This window comes from Panthera pardus, unplaced genomic scaffold, assembly GCF_024362965.1.
Source record: "Panthera pardus isolate Hobbes unplaced genomic scaffold, ASM2436296v1 HiC_scaffold_15, whole genome shotgun sequence".
NCBI classification, from domain to species: domain Eukaryota; kingdom Metazoa; phylum Chordata; class Mammalia; order Carnivora; family Felidae; genus Panthera; species Panthera pardus.
This window is the reverse complement of record NW_026526710.1, coordinates 40,469,376-40,496,895: the sequence shown is the minus strand read 5'-3', so window position 1 is coordinate 40,496,895 and position 27,520 is coordinate 40,469,376. Positions and strand designations below refer to the sequence as shown.

General features: G+C 42.8%; 1 protein-coding gene and 1 non-coding gene across 5 annotated transcripts in view; one reads left to right on the top strand and one right to left on the bottom strand.

The window, feature by feature from the left end:
• The window catches only part of TMEM241 (transmembrane protein 241), a 134,013-nt gene that overhangs the window by 70,076 nt on the left and 36,417 nt on the right, over positions 1 to 27,520 (top strand). For 3 of the 4 annotated variants that reach the window (XR_008422240.1, XR_008422241.1, XM_019465553.2), the window contains exon 13: positions 4,248 to 4,341. Coding sequence is in view for 2 of the 4 variants with exons in the window: in XM_019465553.2 (XP_019321098.1) it covers positions 4,248 to 4,341 (94 nt within the window). In the remaining 2 variants the exon portion in view is untranslated. Of the gene's footprint in view, positions 1 to 4,247; positions 4,342 to 26,457; positions 26,769 to 27,520 lie in introns of those variants that run through there. The other variant, XM_053902503.1, reaches the window with a different exon arrangement.
• On the bottom strand, positions 18,115 to 18,223 carry LOC128777192 (U6 spliceosomal RNA). Its single transcript, XR_008422376.1, has one exon. It is a non-coding gene; the product is annotated as a U6 spliceosomal RNA (small nuclear RNA).

Here is a 27,520-nt window from a genome sequence, read left to right as displayed (position 1 = left end):
AGGACAGTGGTTTTCAAGCTTGCAGAAGAGCCAAGCTTCCCCCAGTGTTTTTCCCTCCACAAGCAATTTTTTTTAATGTTTATGTATTTATTTTGATAGAGAGAGCGAACAGGGGCGGGGAGGGTCAGAGATAGAGGGAGAGAATCCCAAGACATGGGGCTTGAGCCCCACGAATTGAGATCATGACCTGAGCCAAAACCAAGAGTCAGATGTTTAACCGACTGAGCCCCTTCCACTAGCGATTCTTAAACAGAACTTGAGTGTATAAAATGATGAATCAGATTCCATTCAAGGGAAGACTTGGGTCCAGAATTGCACCCATTCAGCTACCTCCTTGGTCCCTGCCTTTTCCCTAGAGGACAATCTCTAAAAAGCCTTGACTGAATCCTAAGACCCTGAGAAACAGGTTTTGGAAACCAGGGACTAGGAGACGTCTAGACAGCAAAGTGACCCTTAATACTTGGCTGTGGGAGCTCCTCAGATCAATAGGGATGGATACATATAGTTGGAGTTCATACTCACCCTGTCCCCTCTTTCCTGCCGTGATCCCCACTTTGCTTGACTTTATTGTGCTGAGAAATGGACAGTCTCATGGCGTGTGTTCTGATATGGTGGGAAGTCCAGTGTTGGGCTGAATTCCAGCCTTGCTGCTTGCTGATTGGTTTGCTCTTTGAGCAAGCTGCCCTAGTTCCCCCAAGCATCGGTTTAGTTTCCTCATCTGTAAAATGGAAAGATAATCCCACCAATGGGTGCTTGTGTATATTAAATAAGATGCGTAAACCCTAAGCATCGTGCCTGGCCCAGGAAATGATGGCCATTATTATTATCTGCTCAGCTTGACTATAAATAAAATGTCAACAGACCATGAGCAGTTGCCAAGCCAGACCACTTATTCCCACGCATAAAAGAGTGTGCCTTGTGAGGCAGTGATTCTTCAGAGTCAAAAAGCTGGTTGTGTGGCTCGCTACTATTTCTGACTTCGGGGTGTGTTAGGACAAAACGTACCAATGTTGTACAGTTTGGTTTTGCATTTGAGCCTCAGAATGATTCATTTATCATCCGCAGCTAAGTTTCAGGAAAACACTGACAGGAGTCATCTTCTCCATCCCTATTGATGTGGTCGGGACTTGTCGGCTGCCTGTTAGCTAGGACTGGGTGGCATGAGTGTTAGTGCTGCTTTGGGGTCTGTGCACTTGTTCCCTTTGGGTCTGGTTATTTGGCAGGACCGGCAAACACAGTGCAGAGGGAAGGGCATCCGTTGTTTGGTTATTTGGAACAGAGCAGCACGGTTCACAGCCCATTGATGCTGGCCTTGTGGGGTGATGTTCTAGCTCCATTTCTGCCCCTTTTAATCTGCAACTTCCTTGTAACCCAGCATGAAAAATCAGGGTTTTATACTTAGAAGATTTGGAAGTCTTTGTGTGAATTGATGTAACTCTATTACATTCTATCCCCCTGCCTTCAGGACAAAGCTTGACCTCTTTTAAAAATGTGTCAGTTTCCCCCATGTCATCACATGATTCCTCCATGACCATATCTCAGACTAAGAGTTGTCACCTTCAGAGGCCCTGCGGGAGCCCAGAAGGGGTCACGGAGGCCCGAGGGGACAGTGGTAGCCATGACCCAGAGACACATGGACGGGGAGCCCGTGCTCTTTTACTTCTAGGATCCTCTTGTTGCTTTTCAGATCTGCCTCCACAGGGAGGGGTAGAGAGCTGAGTGTGGAAGGAGAAAGAGAGGGACCCATGAGTAATTTAGAAATGATGCACAGGCATACCAGGCAAGGGATGGGAAGGAATCATGGATGCTTTCCCATGTGTGTCGGGCACAGAACCGAGTGGCTCTGCTCTGGCAGAGTGTGTGCTGAGGGGCAAGGGGATGTGGCATCATGCCCTTCCTCTGGCTGGAGGCGGAGAGAAGGGAGCGTCGGAGGGGAGGGCGTGTGGGAGACAGTACAGGCACATGTGAAGTTGTTACATCCCTGGAGGCAGGGGTGGACGCCACCAGGAGGAGCCCTGGAGCGGTAGCCGCCCCACTTTCCACTCCCAACCTCGCGGTGGCCGTGGGCACCTGCAGCATCTCTTCTGTCTCTTGAGTCAAGAACGTATCTTCATGGTGAAGTTTGAAGAACTGTGGAGGACCCTTATTAATTTTTTTTCATATTTTAGAGAGAGAGAGAGAGAGCACATGTGCAAGTGGGGGAGAGGGGGAGAGGAGCAGAGGGAAAGAAGGAGAGAGAGAGAAAGTGAAAGCGAGAATCTTAAACAGGCTCTATGCTCGGTGTGGAACCCAATGCGGGGGCTTGAAACCATGACCCTGGGATTGTGACCTGAACCAAAATCAAGACTCGGTCCCTCAACTGACTGAACCACCCAGGCACTCCATACTGTGGTGAACCTTTAAACGAGCCAGGAAACCTGGATTCAAATTGTGCTTGGGCTTCAGTTTGCTTGTTAATAAAGTGAGATTTGGGGGTAGGGAGGCTTCCTATTCTGAAAGTCTCTGATTTCCGTAAGGTAGGATAAGGACCACTATACTTATTCCTGCTTTAACAACACAGAACCTGAGGCAGGAAAAAAAGGAGGAACAGGGGGATTTGGTCAAGGTTATGAGGGTCAGTGGGCACAGCCCAGGTCACTCAATTTCCAGCCGGCTGCTTACCCACCTTGCCTTTCGGGTATGAATGGCTGCCTGTCTTCATCCATAGCTGCCCAGCCTCTCGCGACTGCAGATTCAAATCTGAACAAACTTTGCAGGTTATCAGTGGCCAACAGGCTGAAATATACACAAGGGAACCTTCATCCCTGTCCTTGGTCCTGCCCAGGGATGCAGCTGTAAACTAATCTAATCTAATGAAGCGAAGGCACACGTTTCTGTGAAATTTGGCCTTATCGGTGTTTAATTCAATCCAGCCTGCTCCTAAGTAAACCCATCAAATATTTTTGGAATACCTACAATGACCAAGGCACCATGTTTGGCTCTGTTGGGGAAATCAGAGTAGCCCAAGGTTGGTCCCTGCCCTCTCAGAGCCCCTTGTCTATGTTGGAGCCACACACCAGTGCCTATAATAAAGGTGAGATGGCAGGGCGTCACCTGAGGGCCTAGAGCTATAGCTCATATGACCTGCCTCTCTGGTTTGGGGTACCACTGCGGTCCTAGCTCTTGCTTTTCATTTTCCAATAAAAGTCACACTCAAGCGCCCACTTGATAGAGTTATAGGAAGTCAGCCTCGATCGTGGAGTCTCTCATCTCCAATTGTCCTGCCTCTGAATGCAAGGAAGAGTGACCATTCTGTTTTGGAGTGCCCTTTGCTTTGTCCTTGGCCACACAGTGATGTTTTCAAAAATGGATTCCAGTGCGGGTGCCTGGGTGGCTCAGTTGGTTAAGCTTCCAACTTCAGCTGAGGTCATGATCTCACAGTTCATGGGATCGAGCCCTGAGTCGAGCTCTGTACTGACAGCTCAGAGCCTGGAGCCTACTTTGGATTCTGTGTCTCCCTCTCTCTCTGCCCCTCCCCCGCTCATGTTCTGTCTCTGTCTCTCTCTCTCTTTCTCAAAAATAAATAAAACATTTTTTAAAAAATTTTTAAAAATGGATTCCAGCATAGGCCACTAATTACGTGTCCACTGCTAGGCCAAGGTCTGGATGCTCCAGACCTCTAGGGCTCCCATGGCGTGTGGTCTCTCAGGTCACACAGATGGGCTTAGGCATCATTCCCAAAGCATAGCTTCTGTGTAGCTCAGCCTGGGTTGGGGGCGCTTCTGCTACTGGAGCCAGTCCTCCCCTTTAGATTCTTACCTTGAACCCAGGAGCTGGTCCAGACCCTCTGTCCCCATATGGTGAGTTTCGCTTTGGAAGTTTTTTTCTGGCAGTTTGTTCTGCTTGAAAAAAAAAATTGAAGCTCTACCTTGGCAAGCACCAAGCTCTAGAAATAGTATGGGAGGGAGCAGGAGGTATTGTCCTCCACATTTTTTTTCTTTCATGATTTAGCCAGAGATTTCCCAAGTTTCTATACTCCTTCCCTTCCTGCCCCCCACCCAGTGAAACACTTTTATCATAGCTCCTCATAAAATTAGAGCTTCGTGGGTTTTTAAATATTTGATATTTTTATCCAGAGATCACTAGAAAGCACAGATGAGATAGAGGTTGTGTAATAATTAGAAACTAGCTGGTAAAATGTAACAGAAAATAGCTATTGGCTCAAGGAAGACAAGCCTCACTAACAAGAGAATATTTTCTCCTTCCAGTGGAATTTTAGGATTCTTTCTCATGCTCAGCACAGTGAAGCTAAAAAGCCTTATGGCCCCAGGGCAGTGTGCAGCCTGGATTTTCTTTGCTAAGGTAAGAAAGAGGGAAGAAAGAGGGAAGTTGGGAAAAATCAACCTCAGGAGCCTTCATGTCCAGTGTTCTTGGAGCATGTGTTTGATCTTCCTGAAACCATTCCCAGTCATTGGCCCTGAACTTGATAACTCACTCATTCCAGTAACGGTTTCTGAGGTTCTCTATTTTATCAGCACGACATAATCTTTATCACACTCCTGGAAAGGATAATCCCCTTGCCTCCCCTAAGCCTTAATTTCCCCATCTCAACGTGAAAGGTTTTGCCCCCCAAAATCTCTAAGTCTTCTCCAGTTCTACGAGACTGGATTCCTGGATGCATAGGGCAGGAATGGGGCTGTGACGGTGTCCAGACTGCAAACAACAGACTATTCTAGGAATGTCCGTTGCATATCTGATGACCATGGTTGAGGCCTATGATAGAGAAGTTGGAAAATAAGAAACAGGAAAAGCAGCTGGGGGATGCTCAGTCGTGACTGAGATGCTTTGGGACTAACTTTTTCCTAGTGGAGCATGTCATTCATTTCTCTCATGTCTGTGGAGGAGTCAAGTCGTAGGGCCCTAGGTGTTGCTTCTAAGAAATGAGATCTCTCTTTTTTTTAATTTTTAAATGTTTATTTATATTTGAGAGAGAGAGAGAGAGAGAGAGAGAGAGGGAGGGAGGGGCAGAGAGCTGGAAACAGAATCTGAAGCAGGCTCCAGGCTCTGAGCTGTGAGCACAGAGCCCAACTCGGGGCTCGAACTCATGAGCCTTGAGATCATGACCTGAGCCAAAGTCAGACACTTAACCGACTGAGCCACCCAGGTGCCCCTGAGAAATGAGATTTTTTAACTTAATCTCATGAAATCATCATTTAAGCTTAGATCTTCACTCGTCTTTATGTTTGTTGATTTTTTCTGCCAGAAAACAAAAACAAACATTTTTCTTTGAAAACAACATTTCATGGTAATATTTTCACCTGTATAGTTCTTCCTTTTAACAGCATTAATAATTCTAATTATAGCAAAATGTGAAGAGTGACTGAGATACTGACTTCTTGCATGACAGAATGAAGAGGTTGACAAATCCTCCTCACAAAAAGTAACTGGAAAGCTGGGAAAAGATTGTCAAAAATATCCATTTCAGCTCTCTAAAAATTGACCAAAGGCATGCAACAAACTGGGAAGCAAGCATTTGTTCACGAAAACTGCTAAACTTTGGGTAGGAACAGCGTGAGCCTGTGGCGTTCTTACCTCAGGTTGCTCCCATTCCCTCCTCCCCAGCTCTGTCAGTGTGTTATTTCAACCAGAGCAGGGCAGGCTGTGAAAACCAGCAGCCTTGCTGCCACTTCCAGAATATTCTATTTGGAGTATTTTTAGTTAAAGTGGCCATGTCAGTGGTAAATCAGTAAAAAGAGCTAGTATCTCCACTATCTTGAGTTTACAGTCCTCTTTGGGGCAAGCAATGGACCAGTGGTCTAGCTGGGGACTAGTAGGTAGTTCGGGGAGGTGAGACAGCCATCAGGGGCTTGATAGCTCTTCATGTGTCCCAGGTTGACCGGAGTCTGTGTGCACGAGTAGCAGAGATGGAGTGTGCCCAAAACACCCACATGTCCCTGGCCAGCAGAGCCTGCGTGCACGCACAGAGGAGATGGGAGAGAGCCAGTAGAAAGTAAAAGCTGGGGCAGACATGAAAAACTTCAGCCTGAAGTTTGAATGTACTCCCCAGCCCACACACAGTCAGAAGCAGAGAGAAGCCTTTCTGGCTGAAGGTGTTTGAGCAAAACCTCTGACTAGTCTTTGCTAGAACACTAAGCTATGCAGACATGTGGATGGCTTCTAGAAAGCCAGAAAAAGCTTAAAAATAAAAACAAGAAAAAAAATTAAGGACGTCAGCAGCTGTACCGTATATGGGAGACTGATTTCATTGACTTAGTCCAGGCAAATTACTATATAAGCAAAACAACAATGCTCTGGGGAAAAGTCAGAATCCAAAGTTGCTACCATATGTTATCTAAAATGTCCAATATTTAACAAAAAATTTAGGGGCATTCAAAGAAACAAGAAAGCGTGATCCATACACAGGAAAAAAGCAGTTAATGGGAGCTGTGTCTGAGTGTCTGTCCTCAGATATAGGACTTAGCAGAAAAAGACTGCAAAGCAGCTATTTAAATATGCTTAGAGATCTAAAGGAAACCATATTTAAAGAATTGAAAGAGTCAGTGAATACAGAATCTCAATAAAGAGAGATAATTAAAAAAAAAGAGAACCAGGTGGAAATTCTGGAGTTGAGAAGTATAATAAATGAAATGAACAATCCTCTAGAGGTACTCAATAACAGACTTGAAGGGCAGAAGGAAAACTAAGTGAACTGAAATGTGGAGCAAAAGAAATTGTTCAATCTAAAGAACAAAGACTGTTTAATAATTGAAGAAATATGGACAGAGGCTCAGAAACCTGTGGGACAACATCAAGCATATTAACATATATAAGAGTTCCAGAAGAAAAGTAAGAGTATAGAAGGTACAGATGACTTGAACAATACTGTCAACCAACTTGTCATAACTGACATGTGACACTCTATCCATTGACTGCAGAAAACACATTCTTTTCAAACATACATGGAACATTCTTCAGGTTAAGTGTTATGCTGTGTCACAAAACAAGTCTTGGTAAATTTGAAAAGATCAAAATCATTTAACATATGTTCTCTGGCCACAGCAGAGCTAAATTAGAAATTTACAACAAGGCACCTGGGTGGCTCAGTTTGTTGAGCATCCGACTCTTGATTTTGGCTCCAGTCATGAACCTAGTGTTGTGGGATCCAGCCCTGCTTCAGGCTCTGTGCTGAGCATGAAGCTTGCTTAAGATTCTCTCTCTCTCTCTCTCTCTCTCTGTCTTTCTTTCTCCCTTTCTGCCCCTCTCCCCAACTCACACTTTCTCTTTCTCTCTCAAATTAAAAAAAAAAAAAAAAGGAAAAAGAAAATAAATTTACAACAGAAAAAAAAAATCTAGAAAAAAACATTTATTTGGAAATTAAATAACATACTTCTAAATAGCCCATGAGGCAAAGAATCACACGGGAGAATTATTTATTTTCTAGCTACACTAACTAAGAAAATAAGAAAGAAGATACAACTTATCAAAATTAGAAATGAAATCAGGGACATTACCACTGATTCTATATAAACTAAAAGGATTATATATTATGAATAACTTTATTCATATTATACCAGCAAAGTAGACAATTTAGAGGAAATGGACAAATTCCCAGAAACATACAAACCAGGAAAATTGACTCAAGAATAAATAGAAAATCTGAATAAACTCATAACAAGTAAATAAATGTAAGTAGTGATTAAACATCTTTACCTAAAGAAAAGCTCAGGTCCAATGGGCTTTACTGATGAATTCTATCAAATATTTTTAAATGAAATATTTTTTCTTTACAAGTTCTCTTAGAGAGCAGAGGAAAGAGAATAACTCCCAATTTATTCTATGAGTTGCTCTGATACTAAAGCCAGACTAAATAAAATCATAAGAAAATTATAGACCAATATTCTCCATGAATATGGATCTTTAACACAACAGTAGCAAACCGAATCTGGCAACATAGAAAAAGAATTTTATACCATAATCAAGTGAGATTTATCAGCAACGCAAAGTTGGTTTAACAAATGGAAAGTACTATAATACATTATATTTACAGAATAAAGAATAAAAAAGGAGCCATGTCAGTAGGTGCAGAAAAATGATTTGACAAAAACCCAACATTCATTCATGATTAAAAAAGACTCTCGGGGCACCTGGGTGGCTCAGTCGGTTGAGCTTCTGACTTCAACTCAGGTCAGGATCTTGCAGTCCATGAGTTTGAGCCCCGCATCAGGCTCTGTGCTGAGAGCTCAGAGCCCAGAGCCTGTTTCAGATTCTGTGTCTCCCTCTCTCTTCCCCTTCCCCACTCATGCTGTGTCTCTCTCTGTCTTTTAAAATGAATAAACGTTAAAATTTTTTTTTTTAAAAAAGACTCTCAACAAACTAGTAATAGAAGGGAATCTTCACAACCTGATAAAAAGCACATGTGAAAAACCTGTAGTTAACATTATGCTTAATAGTGAAAGACTGAATACTTTCTCCCTAAGATTGGGAACAGTACAAGAATGTTTGTGCCTCACCACTTCTATCAGGCAGTGCAATAAGACAAAAAAAAAAGCACCCAAATTAGAAAGGAAAACATTAAATAGTCTATATTCACAGATGACATTTATCCTACATGTAGAAAATCCTAAGAAATCCATAAAAACATTAATTGAACTAATAAACGATTTATCAAGGTCACAGATACAAGATCAATGTACAAAAATCATTCATAGTTTTATGTATTAATAATGAACAGTCATGTTCATAAAAATGAAATTAAGAAAATAATTTCATTCATAACAGCATTAAAAATATACTTAGGAACTTAACAAAGCAGTTCAAGACTGAAAACTGTAAAGTCTCAGAGAAATCTAAGATCTCAATAAATGGAAAGACTCGATGTTAAGATGGAAATTCTTCCTAAATTGATCAATAGATTTAATGTAATCCCTGTCAAAATCCCAGCAAACGCTTTGTACAAATCCACAGACCGATCCTGAAGTTTATTTGGAAATTCAATAGCCAAAACAATTTAGAAAAAGAAAAACAGGGGCACCTGGGTGGCTCAGTCAGTTGGGCATTCAACTCTTGATTTCAGCTCTGATCATGATCTCACGGTTTGGTTCGTGAGTTCAAGCCCTAGGTGGGTCTCTGTGCTGACAGTGCAGAGCCTACTTGGGATTCTCGCTCCCCTCCTCTCTCTCTGCCCCTCTCCCACACATGCTCTCTCTCTCAGAATAAATAAATAAACTTTAAAAAGAAAAAGAAAGTTGGGGGATTTAAACTCATGATTTTAGAATTTTATAAAGCTAGAATAATCAAGACATTATGGTATTAGCATTGGATAGGCATTTATGGTCTGTGGACTTTCAATAAAAGTGCCAAGGCAATTGAACAGGGAAAGGATTTTCTTTTCAACAAATGGTGCTGGAACAACCAGGTATGCAAAAAAAAAAAAAAAAAAAAAAGTACTTAAACCCTCTCTCTTATCATCAACTCAACCGTGGATTGTAAACCTAAATATAGGAGCTAAAACTAGAAAACTCTTAGAATAAACTGCGGGAGGAAATCTTACCAACCTTGGTTTAAGCAAAGAGTTCTCAGATATGACACCAAAAGCATAAGCCATAAAGTAATTGATAAATTAGACTTCATTTTTTTAAAAAATAGGCTTCACACCCAGTGTGCGGCCCAACACAGGGCTTGAATCCATGACCCTGACTGAGATCAATACCTGAGCTGAGATCAAGAGTTGGACACTTAACTGACTGAGCCACACAGGTGCCCCAGGCTTAGACTTCATTTAAATTAAAATAGTATGCAAATCAAATTAATGGTCAAAAGACACTGTTAAGAAAATGAAAAGCCACAGCCTAGGAGAAAATATTTGCAAATTATGTATCTGATTAAGGACTTGTTTCTAGAATATATAAAGAATTCTTTGTACTCTCTTCAGTGAGACTACATACAAACCAACCAAAAAATGGTTGAAAGATGTGAATACATAAATATGTATATAATGGAATGTTACTCAGTCATAAAAAGAATAGTATCTTGCTACTTGGCAATGACGTGGGTGGACCTAGAGAGTGTAATACTAATAAGAGAAATAAATCAGTCAGGGAAAGGCAGATAACATGGTTTCACTCATATGTGAAATTTAAGAAACAAAACCAACAAGAAAAAGGAAAAAGTAAAGAAAGAGAGAGAGGCAAACCAAGAAACAGACTCTTAACTATAGAGAACACACTGAAGACCAGGGTGGAGGTGGGGGCGGTGGGTGAAACAGGTGATGGGGATTAAGAAGGGCACTTGTGATAAGTACCCGGTGATATGGAAGTATTGATTCACTATGTTGTACTCCTAAAACCAATATTACACTGTATGTTAACTAACTGGAATTTAAATAAAAACTCTTAAAAAAAGATATGAATAGGCATACATTTCACCAAAGAAGATATATGAATGGTTTGTGAAGTCCATAAAAAGGAACTCAATGTCATTAGCCATTAGGGAAATGCAAATTAAATCATGATGAGATATCACTACCCACTCACTAAGATGGCTATAATAAAAAAATATAGACAATATCAAGAGCTGACGAGGATGTGGATAAACTGGGACCCTCATAAATTACTGGTAGGAATGTAAAATGGTATAGCCACTTTAGAAAACTGTCTTGCCAGTTTCTTAAAATGCTAAGCATAAACTGACTAAATAGCTCAGCAATCCTGTTCCTAGAACTCTACCCAAGAGAAATGAAAACAAAAAGACTTTAACATGAACACTCAGAGTAGCATTATTCATAATAGCCGCAAACTGGACAATATCTAAATGGCCATCAGTTGGTGAATGTATAAAAGAGATGTACTGTTCACATACAATGGAATACTATTTGGCAATAAACAGGATTGGACTATTACCTCATTGCTGCAACATGGATGAATCTCAAAAACGTTATGCTAAGTGAAAGAAGCCAGTGCAAAAAAATACATAGAGTATGATTCCATTTATTGAAATTTCCAAAAAAGGCAAATTTATGGAGACAGAAAGCATAGTGATGGTTTCTTGGAGCAAAAATTGACTACAGATAGGCTCAAGGAAGTTATTTCAGTTCATAGAAATGTTCTAAAACTGGGTTGTGGTGATGGTTGCACCATCATTTAAATTAATTTATTAAATGTGTTCATTAAAAATCATTGAATTTTGGGGGTGCCTGGATGGCTCAGTCGGTTAAGCATCTTACTCTTTATTTTGGTGGAGGTCGTGATCTCACATGGTTGTGAGATCGAGCCCCATGTTGGGCTCAGTGCTGAGTGTGAAGCCTGCTTGGGATTCTCTCTCTCTCCCTCTGTCTCTGTCCCTCCCCTGCTGGTGTGTACACTCACTCTCTCAAAAAATAAATAAAAATAAACAGTTAAAAAAATCATTGAATTTTTGGGGCGTCTGGGCAGCTCAGTTAGATAAGCCTCCCACTCTTGATATCAGTTCAGGTCTTGATCTCAGAGTCATGAGTTTAAGCACCATATTGGGCTCTGTGCTAGGCATGGAGCCCACTTTAAAAAAATCATTGAACTTTACATTTATAGTGGGTGGATTTTATGGCATTAAACCATCCCTGAAAGCTGCAAAGTACTCAAAGAATAGTGCTTAAATATTGTCTTTTGGTATTAGGAAGGATATTTTTCTTGTGTATGCCTTTGCCTGTTTGGCCACTACTTTCATGAGCCTCCTTTTTACCTATTTAAATTTTTCATTTTCTTTTAAACTTGGAGGGAGGTGAGGTTCATCATTTCCTTCTCTGTAGCTGATTCAAAAGTATAAGGGTTTTTAATTGGCTGCTAAGATTTAATGCTAATCCTCCTTAAATGTTGAAGATTGGATTAGATGAGCCATTAAGGTCTCTTCTAGCTTCAGTAGTCTTTTTCTCCCTCCCCTCCTCCTCCTTTTTCTTTTCTGTTTGAAAATAAGCTCTGTTATCCTCAGTGGCATAATACTGTCCCATTCTTTGGACCACCTACACATCAGAATGTGCTGACATTTGAAATACAACATAATTGTACTTAGCAATACAACATTTCCCCATGACGTCATTGTGACTCTAGTGAGTGCCAGCATGTTCGGAAAATGACTCAGAAGGATGTTCCGTTGGCCCCAGAGGAGAATTTGGATTCTGTGGAAAAACTCAAAGACACTCAGAAAGGAAGGTCATTCAGAAGAGCCTGAGGGCACCTTCTTCCTTGCTCCAGAAGGATCCATTCTCTGCTATTTTCCAAGGAGTTGTCACATGAACTTCATCACTTCTAAGGTATCCATGCTTCTCTCTGGTCCTTATCTTAGTATCTTCTTTAGGTCTGAGAATGCTCAGCATGGGAAAAAAAAGGGCCTTTGAAGTCACTTTATATTGTTACCATTGTTATTCTTGTTTTTCTATCTGTGAATTTAAGAAACATTCTCAGGGTACCTGGGTGGCTCAGTCAATTAAATGTCCAACTCTTGATTTTGGCTCGGGTCATGAGCTCATCATTTGTGAGATCAATTCCCTTGTCAGCGTCTGTGCTGACAGCACGGAGCCTGCTTGGGATTCTCTTTCTCTTCTCTCTGCCCCTCCCCTGCTCACTCTCTGTCTCAAAACAAACAAACAAACAAACAAACAAACAAACAAACAAACATTTTTTAAAGAAGAAACCTTCTAAAAAGCAACCTTTTTAGCAACTTTTTTTATTTCTCCCTTCAGTTTGATAAATTTGGGCGTGTGAAATCTAACTTCATCTTCATAAAATCTTGGAATCTCTTCCCACTTGTAAAGCACTGATGCAGGAAAAAGTGAATGAATTTAAGACGAAAGCAATGAAATGTGTAGACATATAAGGAAGATGTGGTATGCTAATGGGTTTCTCTAGTAGATTTAAGTTATCATGTGAGAATTTTTTCCGGATTGAATAGTGCCTTGTCTCATCCTGGTTAACTTCAAACTGACTGGTGTTCTCAGCATCCACTGGGAAGAAGCAACTGAGGCCAGAGTGAGTTTATGTTGAGGATGAGCCAGGAGAGAAGATTCATTCCCAGACAGCAGCTCTGGCCCTCTAGGGCCCTTAGGATCCAGGTTTTGCTCTCCATTTCAAAGCTGCTTCCATAAGAATGCTTTTTTCCTTTAAGTTAATGCCATAGTTGCTGCTGCCATTTTGTCCTGACTCAGTGGTAGACCAGGAAACCAAGTCTTAGTTTGTTCTCTATGGCCCTGGGAAAGATTTTTCTATAGCTTGCCTTGTATGTGTCTCTTGATTTGGTTTAGTTTGTTTTTTGAATGTTAAGAGTCTCATTTTTCACATGCACAGGGCTGGGATGAGGGCCATCATGCAGTGTGGGGTCGGCACCTGAGAACAATGAGTGCCCCCTTAAATGTTGCACCCTAGGTACCTTGCTTGCCTCCCCCAGTCCCTTCCCTGACAATGTGTCATAATTTACTGCCTGCCAGAAACAACTGCTATTTCCATGGGACTTCATGGTATACTAGATTCTTTCAGTTTGGGTAGTATTAAAAGTGCCTGATATCAAGGTATGTGGTCTCTCTTTGAATGGCCTTCTTTTTGGACATGATTCTACCAGTCAGCCTTTATTGGGAAAACCTTTGGAGTCTGGGGTGGGGAAAATGGGTTAGTATATGTGTAGGGCCAGCCGAGCGCATCTTATAATCCAGAGGAGGAGATAAGAGTGACAGGGTGAGACTGTTACAGTACATTGCTAAGTGGGGTAGTACTGACTTCAGGAGTTGGGTAAAGGGAAGCTCCAAGTGGGCTGAGGTGGTGGAGAGACCGAACTGGCCCCTGCACACCCAGGTTGCCTGGGAGAAGTGGAAATGGAAGGACAGCCTTCCAGGATGAACGGCAGGGGTCCCAAGGCAGGATGTGCACGTGGGGAACCATGAGGAAATAAATTTGACCAGAGGAGGAGGAGAGTGTGAGGGTGTGGGGGTGGAAATGGGCCTGGAAGAGACAGTTAGGAAGCCCTGAAAGCCACGCCCTGGAGATGACTGTGAACTTTTGAATGAGACGGTCTAAAGGCAAGTCATGTTGGAAATGAGTTCCAAGCATTTAGAAGGGAGGTGAATCAAGGTAGTGAGTGATGGCAATAAAGGTGAAAGGTCAACTTGACTGACAGTCTGAAGAAAAAGAAATTGTGATTGTTTAATCTATCATGTAAGTGTTATGTGATCAAAGAATTAGATAACAAAGACCCAGATCCTTTTAGAGCAGTAGGGAGTGTGTGATAGTCGTTTGGGTCCAGGCAGTGGCCGATAGGGAGGTTCACAAATGACCCCAAGGTTTGTGGCTTGAGACATGAGACTTCCATGGCATCACAGAAACGGGTGGGGGGATTATGAAAGAACATCTTTGGGGAGGGAAGCTGGTGAAATCTATTTTAGACAGATGTGTATGGTGAGGGAGCATCTAAATGGAACTGCTTTGTGCTGGACACATGGGGTGAAAGGGAGGGCAGAGCTCAGGGCTTCATGTGTCCGTTTGGGCTCCGCCTAGAGCAGTGGAGTTGGAATCAAGAACGTCAAGAGGGGCGCCTGGGTGGCCCAGTTGGTTAAGTGTCCGACTCTTGATTTCCACTCAGGTCATGATCTCAAGGTTCATGAGATTGACCCCCGCATTGGGCTTTGCTCTGACAGTGAAGCCTGCCTGGGATTCTCCCTCTTCCTCTCTTTCTCTGCCCCTCCCCTTCTCACACATATACGTGTGCACTCTCTCCCTCTCTAAATAAATAAATAAATAAATAAATAAATAAATAAATAAACAAACATGTTTTTAAAAAAGGAACGTGAATGGGGCGCCTGGGTGGCTCAGGCAGTTGGGTGTCAGATTTCGGCTCAGGTCATGATCTCGCGGTACGTGGGTTCGAGCCCCGTGTCGGGCTCTGTGCTGACAGCTCAGAGCCTGGAGCCTGCTTCTGATTCTGTGTCTCCCTCTCTCTCTGCCCCTCCCCCGCTTGTGCGCTGTCTCTGTCTCTCAAAAATGAATGTATAAAAAAAAAAATAACTAAAAAAAAAAAAAGGAACGTGAAGAAATAGATGAGCTCACTGCAGGAGCAAGAGGATGTGGGTGGAGCAGAGCAGAGGGCTAAGCCTTTCTTGGGAGATACTTCAATACCAGAGATCAATAATGTGTGGGAGAGAGAAGTGATAGCCAAGGAAAGCTGGGCAAGTTCTCTGTGGGGAAGTCTAAGGAAGAGTTTAAAGGAGTAAAGCAAAATGCTGCCAAGAGGTCAGAGAGATTTGGATTGGGATAAGCCTAGACCAAGGACATTACTGGTCTTGCAGGAAAAAGTTTTATAAGCACAGGGTGGGAGGGGGGCGGAAGATAGATCATAAATATCCAAGAATACACAGATGCGGGAAGGAGATTGTGACTGGTGGTGGGCAGGGGGATAGTCAGATCTAGCAAAGATAATTTCTTTTCTGAGGAAAGAAGGACTTGGGCATATTTGAAACTAGAAAAGAAGACGCCATATACAGAGAGATTTGGAGATGCTGAAGAATGAAGGGAAATAGGGAGAATAATGAACTTCAATGGGAGACGGAAGGGGAATGGGGGCTCGCTTTAGAGAAGACAGCCCTTTTCCTGAGCCTCAGTAGAAGGGCAGTGAAAAATGGGAAGTAGGCTTTCCCAAGAGATGCATGGGACTGGGGTTTCAGGGGAACAAGGAAAGAGCCTCACTGTTTGGTTTTGATCAGGTAGCTCAGAAATGTTAGAAATGTTATGACTCGAGTGAGCTCTGACAGTGTTGATGAATCTAATATTTAAGGCTAAATGCTGATGATGTGTACATTCAATTGTAGGATTATATATAATGATGATTTGCCAGGAGCCTGATCATTGATTATCAGTACCTACTTAATAAAGCATTTGCCAGAATTTAAAAGTCCTTAATAGGGGCACCTGGGTGGCCCGGTCGGTAACATCTGACTCTTGATTTTAGCTCGGGTCATGATCTCACAGTCTCAAGATCAAGCCTCGTGTGGGGCTGCAAGCTGAGTGTGGAGCCTGCCTGAGATTCTCTCCCTCTTTCTCCCTCTGCCCTTTCCCACCCCCGCTTGCAGGCCTGTGTGCATGCACTCGTACTTTCTCTCTCTCTCAAAAAAAAAAAGTCCTTAATAGAACCCATCAGAATAAAGTAGGAATTGGCAATCTCACCTTCCATCCCTATCACCCAAGTCTGCCTTCTGTCATAGAAGATTATGTGTAAATGCTACAAGCAGTTAATTGGGATGTTTTCCGCTGTTATTAGAGTTTGAGTAGTCAGAATCTTATGTAATGGGCTTCCTTTCCCTTTGCTGCTTAGGAAAATGCTTCTCACACAGTCCAGGTAAACCTTCCTAGACATGGGGGAAACCTTCCTAGAAAGGGTCCCATGTAAATCTTCAAACCTGGAGTGCGTGGTGGGTGCAGAAGTAGAGCAGGCAGACAAAGAAAGATCAAGGAAGAAAATATTGCAAAATTAGAAAATTCTAGAACTGAACTCCCCAATGTTTCAAGGTAAAAGCAGAATATATGAGATCATGTCTGTGAGGGTAGCTGGGGCGTGATAATGTGGTACGAAAACAAAGAGCATTATTATGTAGAGTTATATAAACCTGGACCGGGACTTCATTCTGACCTACCTTTGAGTCCCAGGTCTGCCACCTTCTAGATGTGTGCTCATCTGTAAACAAATGTAATAATAACATCGAGTGTACTGAGAGGATGGGATAATATTTAGACAGCCATAGAAGAATGGGTGCCGGTCCTCCCTGGCACTATCGACCACTGGTTTAATTCTTCCACCAAATTAACCAGTGACTTCCTGAGTCTGAATTTATCATTTGTATTTCCTAGTTCTAGGTAAGTGAATTTAGCTATGGGCAGCCTACTCTAGACACTACTGGAAATTCAGCATGCATGAGAACGGGGTCTCTCACACATATTTAATCAGACATTGTCTAACAAAACAAGCAATTGATGCCCCATTCACAATGTTTTTAAACCTATATAAAGAGTCATTGATTCAGAACAGTTGCTAGGCCCGTGACAATGTGTGTTTGTTGGTTCCCATGGAGACCACCCTGCTGGCTGTTCTGTGATGGAGCCTTAATTATACACTGGGATTGCCAGGGAGCCTTCAGAGCTGTCTCCATAACAACATCTCCCTGTGTAGTAACAGACCGCCATCCTGAACTGTGTTTCCTCTATAGGGGTTGCTCTTAAAAGGGGTGAGAAGATCTACTGGTAAGTTTCAGCCTCTGACGGATTTATCCTTATGAAGATCTCTTAAAAGGATAAGAATTTTTCTGAGTTTTGACTAGCTGTCTCTCCGGCTGTTTTGCCAGATCTTGGGAGCACAGACTAATGTCTTTCTTTTTTCAATGACATGTTGACATTTCTCTTGACCTATTACCAAGATATTGAACCAAGAAGGAGTCTTGGCAATGTCAGTTTACTGGGTAAAATTAAGCCTGTTTTGTGTATAGGATGAACTTGTAAAAGCATTGTCAACAGATGCTGTGAGGGTTCGATGTTTGGAATTTTAAAATGTCTCCAAGACCATTGATAAAACTCTTGCCATTTCTGGTAGAAATGTTTTTTCTAAAGAAGAAGGAACAGCTTAGTGTCTTTTAATATGGGATCACACAAACTTCGTGCCTTCTAAATAACATAATTGTTTACTCTTTGCTTAAGTTTTTAGATGTATTTGTACAGAAGTTTCAAGGCTTGATTTTGAATCATAAGTTGAACTTTTGAGGAGGTGACAAGTAAACAAATCTTTCAGGTTCAGGAATGAGACTTCTTAGGTTCAGTATCCGGCATGCACAAGAATACACACACGTGCGGGTGTGCACACACACACAAAGAAAAGACTATGGGAAATCCTGGGAGTAGAGTTATGATGCCCATCACGTTTTGCTCTCACTAGGTCATCTCTGCTGAACAGTGTTAGTTCTCTCCCTCTTCCTACTCTGTTGCTACTGTTACCCCTTCCCTGCCCCACCCAGTTTTATTGAGATATAATTGACATATAACTATTAGCTTAAGGTGCACAACATGATGATTTTGATTTTGTATATATTGCAAAACAATCACTGTAACAAGTTAAATCCATCACCTCACGTAGTTACAGAAAACTAGGGAATGCTTCATGAATTTGTGTGTCATCCTTGTGCAGGGGGCCATGCTAATCGTTTTCGGTAATGTTCCAAATTTAGTACATATGGTGCCAAAGTGGGCACAGTTACTTCCTTTCCTTTATTTTCCTCATCATTCTTGTCATCGTCACCGCCTGTTGGGTGTGGAGAGCCTGTCACTGTCTTTCCACACTTACTGAATGGGGAAAGGGAATCAGGAAAGAGGAGCCTCCCCGACTCAGTCTTCCCTCTAATCAGCCTAAGACTCCACCTCTCTTGCTGGGACAGTGAAAAGCTCATTTGAGGGGCACCTGGGTGGCTCAGTCCATCTTCAGCTCAGGTCATGATCTCGTGATTCATGACTTTGAGCTCTGCATTGGGCTCACCGCTGTTAGCACAGAGCCCGCTTCAGATCCTCTGTCCCCCCTGTCTCTGGCCCTCCCCTGCTTGTGCACTCTCTCTCAAAAATAAATAAATGTTAGAAGAAAAAAGAAGAGAAAAGAAAAGAAAAGCTCACTTGAAGAGATAACTTTCCGCACAGCAGTTAGTGTTTCTCACGTCTTCCTCCCTCCGTTGTTATTCAGCACCGTAACACGTCAGGAATGGTTTGATGAAAATAAATTATTAAACCCAACAAAGCTGTGAAATATGACTTTTCTGTCAGAAGAGTGTGCTTAAAAATCTAACTATGGCTATGACCTAATTAAATCACTTTTCTTTCACAGTTTAGGCAGCTCTGGCAATGAGAATAACGTTTCATGGAAAATTAAAACCTAGAGGCAGAGCATAATTTCCTTTACAGTCTCTAGCTGGGCAACAAACACAGCACGTGGGGATGTCTTTCCATGACATCACTGCTGAAGCGACAGGAACTTGAAGTGGCAAGTTCAGGAGCTGCCTTGTTGTTGTGGAGCTGTATGGAAACAGTCAGCAAAGAATTTAGTTATCTGGGAATTATCCGTTTATGAATAAGGTTTTACCAGAGGGCACAGGGGAGGAGACATACAGTTATGGATTAGAGAAAAAAAATTAAATTCCATTTCCTATTGTCAGAAAAATTCATAGGGAGGGATGCTAACGGACATTTTGCTACTTTGGATAAGGTTGTTGTTTTCTTGTTTCCAGTTATGAACTCCTAATTCTTTTCTCAGCTATTTTTAGTGCCATTGACCATCACAGTGTTCTCTGCTGCAAAAATATGATAACAATGCTCACTTTCACAACTTTTGACCTGAATGAATTTGTATCAGTTCATTTACTAAGGAAATACCCTGAATTTCTACAAATTTCCTGGCTCCACGGTTTATATATAAAATTTTTCAAGTCTATTTATTTATTTTGAGAGAGAGAGAGAGAGAGAGAGAGAGAGAGAGGAGAAAGAGCACAAGCAGGGGAGGGGCAGAGGGAGACAGAATCCCAAGCAGGCTCTGCACGGTCAGCGCGGAGCCTGACACGGGGCTCGAACTCACGAATGGTGAGATCATGAACTGAGCCAGAATCAAGAGTTGGAAGCTTAACCGACTGAGCCACCCAGGCATTCCTGTATATAATTTAACATAACTGAAATTAAAGTGATTTTTGCGACACAAAGTCCAGTTAATTAGGGATGTTCACAAGGCCTCTGCTGGAGGATACACTGGCGAGTACTCTGTTCACTGTAGGATAGGATTGCATACACGAGTGCTGAGTAAATGCCTGAATCTGCCGATGTTATTTTACACATCTTTGCAGGTTTGTGCCCTCGCGTCAGAGACAGGGAAAGGCGGAATTCTGCTCGTTACCTCATGCAGTACCTCCAGCTGCCCCCAGTAATGCTCTCCTTCTCCGGATGCACACATTCCTTCCTTTGTGCATTTATCATTTCCTTGTAAAGACCCTCCCTCCGTATCCCTAAAATTAAGTTCTCCGAGGTGTGGCCCAACACAGGGTGATCAGCAAAGAGCTCTCCTGTACGTGCCCAAACCAGAGGGTGGGCTGTGTGGGCAGAAATGAATTGCCTGGGTCACGAGAGAAGGAGCTGCCGTAGTCAAAGCTAACACAGTGAAACCTTCCTTGGGAAATTCAAAGGTGCAGACTCTTATGATGGGAAGGCGGAGTTTTGACACAAATAGAAAGGAGTAACATGTGGATTTGAAAGACCTGTGGTGATGTTTTTGTTTCTATGTAAGTAAATGTGTCTGTAAGGCCAGGCCAACAGGCAGGTTGTTCTTGTTTATATGGATCCCAAATAGCGAGTCAGTCAAATACCCAGAAAGAAAAGTTTTTTCAGTCAACAGTGAATTGCCTGGTACCATGTAAACACGGCTAGTGTTAGATTTGTCATTTAATTACGTTGTTTCTGTGCCCTTCTAGGGGGTCTTGGGGGGGCTGGTAGTTGTAAGGGGAACAGGATCTCCCAGGCTACACCTCCACATCTGTCTTCTCCTCCTGGGATTTCCGGAGGCTGGGGGGTCTGCACAGGGAGCAGACCCCCCAGTCACATCTGTCTCCAAGGAAAATTCCACCTCTTTTCTTTTCTGCTTTGTCTCAGGCCATTATTCCCTATTTGGGGTTTGTGTGTTTTCTGTACAGTTTCCAGATGCACGATGTTTGGCCCAGAATGTGGTAGGTGATTAGTCAAGAGTTGATAAAATACCCACCACTTTCCCTCACCTCCATGTCAGGAGAAGAAAAGGAAGGACAAGGATCAGGCAAATTAGAAAAATCAAAATAATCAGATCACTCCTTCCCAGCCAGCCACCTGGGTATGAGCCTGTGAGCCCAAGGAGGTCAGGGAATATCTTTTTTTCTTTTTTTAAGTTTATCTATTTTGAGAGGGCAGGGGGAAGAGGTGTGTGCACACAAGCGAGGGGAAACGCAGAGAGAGGGAGAAAAAATCCCAAGCAGGCTCTGTGCCATCAGCGTAAAACCCAACGTGGGGCTCAATCATATGACGGTGAGATCATGACCTGAGCCGAAATCAAGAGTCGGAGGCTTAACTCAAGGTTATATTCCTAACACCTGGCAGAGTGTCCCCACTCGCCATTAACATGCCCAAATAAGGTGCAAAGTGTCGGGGGTTTTCCCAGGCGCAAAATTTGAACTGTAAAGAATTTGGTGAGTATTAAAGTGCCTCTTCCATTTTTTTTTTTATTGAAACTGGAGTTAGGAGTCATTGTTTTCAAGTCTCTGGGTAGTCTTTTGTACAATGACTACCCTCCCCCTAAAAAAGAAACAAGATTGTCACACTGTGTTAGTTCTAATTCTAAGAAGGAATTCAAGGATCCAATCACCTGTTATTATCTCTGCACTGCCCTCTCTCCCCCAGAAAGGATTTTCACCTGTGAAAACAACTGTTTTTCTTTAGGTGAGAGTTAAGAGGTGTTCTCTTGACTTTGGTCCCTGTACTCTTGCAAATCATTACCTTACGGATGCCGCAGTAAGCATGGTCGATACTACTATCCCAAATTGCCGAATGTTTGCACCGTTAGGCTGTGCTGTTCAGATCTCTTTACCGTCCTCTGTGCACCCTTAAAATATTAGGATTTCGAGTTCAGCACTTTCAGGAGGAGGTGTTTGGCGGTTATTCATTGTCACCTTTCATTGGAGTATATAAGTTTTGCCTTTCAAGAATAGCTAGAACTCTCGAGAAATTAGAAAAAGAGTTAACTCCAGGGAACTGAGGGAGTAGGTGGGTATCTTCTCGAATCCCCCACTGCAGCCAGCCCAGCTCCGAGCCCATTCTGTGTGATTAACAGATACTTCTTCACGGAAGTACTCCCTGGCCCAGCATCAGAGTTGAGCTTCAGCTGCGTGAACCACTCAGACCTCACCAAGTCCTGATGCGTCTTCTGGGAAGTCAGTCGTGGTTATTCACATTTTCCTCAATTTATACTCAGGCAGGCAGTTGACTGTTCACTCTGAGAATTATGTAATGCATAACTGGCTTTTGATACTCGTGCTTTATTTATTTGTTTATTTATGAGAGAGAGAGTACATGCATGAGCAGGGGAGGGGCAAAGGGAGAGGAAGAGAGAGAGTCCTAAGCAGGCTCTTCACCCAGTGCAGAGCCCGACTCAGGGCCCAGCCTCACCACCATGAGATCATGACCTGAGCTGAAATCAAGAGTCTTGGATGCTTAACTGACTGAGCCACTCAGGTGCCCCTCAATACCCATGCTTAAGAGGTTTTTCTATTTCCTGAAATTTTTTTTTCACGTTGCTCTATTGGAACATGTAACATTCAGCAGATTTATTCAGCAGCAATTTATAGAGTGCTGAGACAGTAGAGAGTTGTGATAGATAGCCCAGCTCTCGGGAGACAGAAAGACCTGGATCAGAATTCCATTCTAGCAGTGTAACCTTGGAAAGATTACTTAGCCTTCGTATGGATCAGCTTTCTCATCTGTAAAATGGAAATCATTGTATGACTTCACAGAAATGTTGCAGGGATTGTAGGAAATAATGTGTGTTGCACATTTTATGTTCGCTAGGACAGCATTACTTGCAAACAATGAGCCTTTCCTTCGCCGATGGAGAAACATTTGACGTGTCGTTTGCATTTTGAGTTCAGCTACAATTTGAGAGCTGCTGATTCGTGTTGATAGCCTTCACGTATGCTCTGTTCCGTTTTCCCATTCTCGTGTCAAGAGAAATTCAAAATGACCAGATCCAAGCAACACCACAGGTTTCAAAGTGCTTTTTTCAATTTTTCAAATGACTCAGAGAATCTGTTTTTTCTAACATTTTGTAAGTTCTACCCAGGTGTTTATTTAAAAAAGAAGCAGCCAGAAAAAGAGGATCAGCCCTAAATATTATTGGCCGGGTCTTCAGTAGGGAAATTGCAGCTGTCTGCCCTGTACTAGCTTGGTTGTAAGAGAATGGGGAAATGAGAGGCAAGTGGTGTCCAATCTGATGTGGAGCCACATACCCACCAGAATGGCTAAAATTCTAGACACTGACAATACCAAACGTTGGGGAGGATACACAGTAACATTTCTGGTTTAGAAAACACTAACGCTAAACTTTAGAAAAAGAAGTCTGTGTTACAACAGAGCCGTCCCACACCTGGTTTATGCCTGGGAGAGTACACTTTATCTCTCTCATCTACTTCTAATGGATGTATTTTGCCTGTAACCCCTGCTTCTTTAAGCTTCTTAAAAATTCTCACCAGAACAAGTCAGGGAATGAATAAAATCCCTAATCCCCTTTAAAGAATTTTTTTAAGTGAAAGCCTAAGGGGCACCTGGGTGGCTCAGTGGGTTAAGCATCCGACTTCGTCTCAGGTCATGATCTCATGTCTTGCGAGTTCGAGCCCTGCATTGGGCTCTGTGCTGACAGCTCAGAGCCTGAAGCCTGCTTTGGATTCTGTGTCTCCCTTTCTGTCTGCTCCTTCCCTGTTCACACTGTCTCTCCTTCAAAAATGAACATTCCAAAAAAAAATTTTTTAATTAAAAAAAAGAAAGACTAAAATTTAATCCCTGAGAAACACTTTATAGAGGATTCCTTTCTTATAGAGGGGAAAACTGAAATCCAGAAAGGGCAGCTGGCCCACCTGAGGTCACTCAGGGAGTCTCTGACCCCCAGGACTCCCCCACAGACATGGGCACAAAAACAGAGGCCCACGAGAGTGGCATGAGCTCTTTTGAAGTCCAGGATTACCTCTGGCATGCTGATCAAACCAGATACCCAGTCTTCCTGAAACCAGATGCCTGCTTCCCTAAGTAAAAAAAATTCCATGGGATTTTTTTATTTTTATTTTTTTAATTTTTATTTTTAAATTTTTATTATTTTTTTAATGTTTATTTATTTTTGAGATAGAGAGAGACAGAGCATGAATTGGGGAGGGTCAGAGAGAGAGGGAGACACAGAATCTGAAGCAGGCTCCAGGCTCTGAACTGTCAGCACAGAGCCCGACGCGGGGCTCGAGCTCACGGATCGTGAGATCATGACCTGAGCCGAAGTACGCTTAACCGACTGAGCCACCCAGGCGCCCCAAGGCTTTTTTTTTAATACCTGCTAGGAGAAAAGGGGTTCCCAGCTATTGAGTTTTTTCTTTCCCCTCTCTGTTTCTTTCAGCTTTAACGGTGGCCACTACTCACCTCACTTGGTGCTCTAGTTGATACCCAGGGGCTTAGAGTTTGCTGACTTGTTTGTACTGTTCCTTCTTCGTAGAACGCCCTTCCCAAACTTCCTCACCGAGTAACTCTTATCTGTCCCAGATTAATACGGGCATTGCCTCGGTGTGGGGCTTGTTCCATGGTATCCAGAGTATACTCGTAATCTCAGCACTTAGCGTGTTATATTGATACAATTTGCTTGGTCACCTTCTGGAGCAGCTGACCTGGAATAGGGTGCCGCGAGGGCAGGTTCCGGACTTCCATTTTCGCCTCTCTAGCGCCCAGGGAGGTGCTCGGTGCGCGTCATTTAGCCTCTGCTCCATTCCAGCAATAACTCAAAGCCTTTTTCCTTTTTCACTTCTAATTCGGTGACAGCTTCTTCTGAAACTGTTAGTCCTTGTTTTTTTCACTTTCATTTTTTTTTTAACTCTCCAAAAGAGCAAGGAATAATGTCTTTCCTCGGGCTGCCATTACAAAATACCACAGACTGGGCGGCTTAAGCAACAGATATTTATTTCTCACAGTTCGGGAGGCCACTAGTACATGATCAAGGTTGGGTTGGTGTCTGGAGGAAGCTCTCTCCTTGGGTTGCAGATGGCTGCCTTCTGGCTGTGTCTTCACATGGCAGAGAGAGAGAGAGAGAGAGCAAGAGCTCTGGTTTCTTCTTACAAGGTCACTAAGCCCATCATGAGGACCCCCTCACCCATGACCTCATCTAGCCTTGATTACCTTCCAAAGGCCCCATCTCCACATTGGAGGTTAGGGCTTAAACATATGAATGGGGGGAGGGGGGAGTCCATAGAGAGGAGCTTGCTGACATTTTGCAGTGGGTGCCATCTTGTCCAGCAATAGCTAAAAGCCTTCGTGGTTTGTGTGAATCCCTCTGGCGGAACTGAGCTGACATGGTGAGTCTTGCACAAGCTTTGTACATTCCTCAGGAGTTGTCACTCTCAGATTGTGCAGAATCCAGTGTGACCAGACCTGGAACCAGGGCACTGCCCATGACCTCACAGCCTCACTTCTCCCGAGTGGTATTTCTTCAGGAATTACTGGGATTAAGGAAGGAGGCAGGTTGTAAGTAGCAAAAGGGTTTTTCCCAAATGGGCACCATGTTTCTTTAAACATGGCGAGGAGGTCCTGCTGTATGTATTTTGGCAAATCTGTTCTTCCATCTCTAGTATTACTAAGGGTAACAATGGCATGAATTGAACTTCTGTCAAAAGGAGATGAACAAAAGCCTCATGGCCTTGGAGTAAATATAATTATGGTGCTTTTATTTAAAGCTCTTTTGAGCTTAAATTTATTTCATTTCTAAAAATACACTTCAGAGATTAGATCTATCCTTTGAGTGAATCAAAACAACTTAGAAAATTAAACACCTTAGCCACATGCCCTTCCTTTCCAGAAGCACAGAGCACTGTTTAGCTTTGGGAGACTGATGGAACTTTTTAATCAGCAGGACAAAATCTAAAAAATAACTTTGTCAGAAACCCATCCTTCTAAAGGTAAGTCTGTGAGCAGATGGGTACATTTACTGAGTAAGATGAAACTGAGAAAGTTGAGGTGAAGAATCTACTAACTCTATGCCAGGCTGTCCCTGAATTGAGTTTGAGAGGAAATTGGGGCTGTCTCAAATTCTCCATTTGTCTTCAACAATGGGATGTTCTAAGTACGTCAGCATTATACTTCGCATATTTACAGCCCCTTTACTTGATAGAAAATCCAACAAATCAGGTATTTTAGGATGAGCTGAAGTGGAATGCCAACAGGGATAAAAAGAAGCCCTCCAAAGGTACCAGGAAACACCTCGTCAGTGTACATATTAATATGGGCGCTTGAGAAATATGAATACTGAAGAGAAAAGTCTGACACCTGGGGGAAGAGCTAACACCTGCACAGCTGTGCCAGGAAGTTACAAGTCCCAAGAGAAAACATGTCTAAAGGGCCACAGATTTTTGAAATTACAACCAAAGGACCGGTGTCAGATGGTGTGACAAGACGCACAGGTCTTTTCAGTACATAGCATGTGTTGGACACTTCAAAGTCTGGGTACTTAAACTCTACTGCCCACACCTCTTCCCTTCTGGGAATGTAGACTAAGAGAATTCATGCACAAGGACTAGTAGGCAAGTGGGAAACAAAGTTGAGTTGAAAATGTCAACCCTGGTTTAGAGACTTAAGGCTTTCTGCTCCTTATAGGGGGCATGGCTTCCTTCCCATCCTCCAATCCCACCCCGAACAGGTGGAGACAGAAACTCCGGAGAATTTTATTGCTTGGATTCAAGAGAAGAGGAAACCATATAGAGTCTGGGTTTTGTGCTTGAAGCCCTGGAATCCCACCAACAAGTGTAATGAGCTTCAGTAAATGTACAGCAAGATGAGTAAGTCTTCCCATCAGAATGAACTTGGATGAGAGTAAAAGGCCAGGAGGCCGAAGAGTTTCCTTCCCAATGGGCAGAGAGAATCATGAGGAAGAACTTGTTCCTCTCACCACCGGCTGCCTTATTAATCCCCATCAGTTGCATCATATCTGAAACTGTGTCTGAAGAGAAAGACACTGTGCCTTTGAGAAAGTCCTGTTGCCCCAGGTTGGTGTGTATATGTATGTACATATGTGTGTATATATATATATTTTTTAAATATATCTTTTAAATATATATTTGATGTATATTATATATATTAATATGTTTTTAATTATATATATATACATAACCCTAGACTATGATAAAAGAACAAAGGTAATTAAAATTGTAATGATGAATTAATAAGATTGTTCTTCTGATACCTGGCAGAAGGAATAACTCATTGCGCACTTGAATGAAGCGATGCCGAAGATTATTAATAGCCAAGCCCAGAGTTTAGCTTGGGTTGCCTCTCATTAATAATTACACTGATCGGGGCACCTGGGTGGCTCAGTTGGTTAAGCGTCTGACTTCGGCTCACGTCATGATCTTGTGGTTCTTGAGTTTGAACCCCATATTGGGCATTGTGCTGACGGCTCAGAGCCTGGAGCCTGCTTTGGATTCTGTGTCTCCCTCTGTCTCCGTCCCTCCCCCACTCATGCTTTCTATCTCTCTCTCTCTCAAAAATAATAATAATTACACTGATCATGGGGCTCCTGGGTGGCTCAGTCGGTTGAGCAACCGAGTCTTGATTTCGGCTCAGGTCCTGATCCCAGGGACGTGGATCAAGCCTCATGATGGCTCTGTGCTGAGTGTGGAGCCTGCTTGAGATTCTCTGTCTCTGTCTCTCTTTCTCTCTCTCTCCCTCTGCCCCTCTTCCTCGCCTATGTTTGCTCTCTCTCT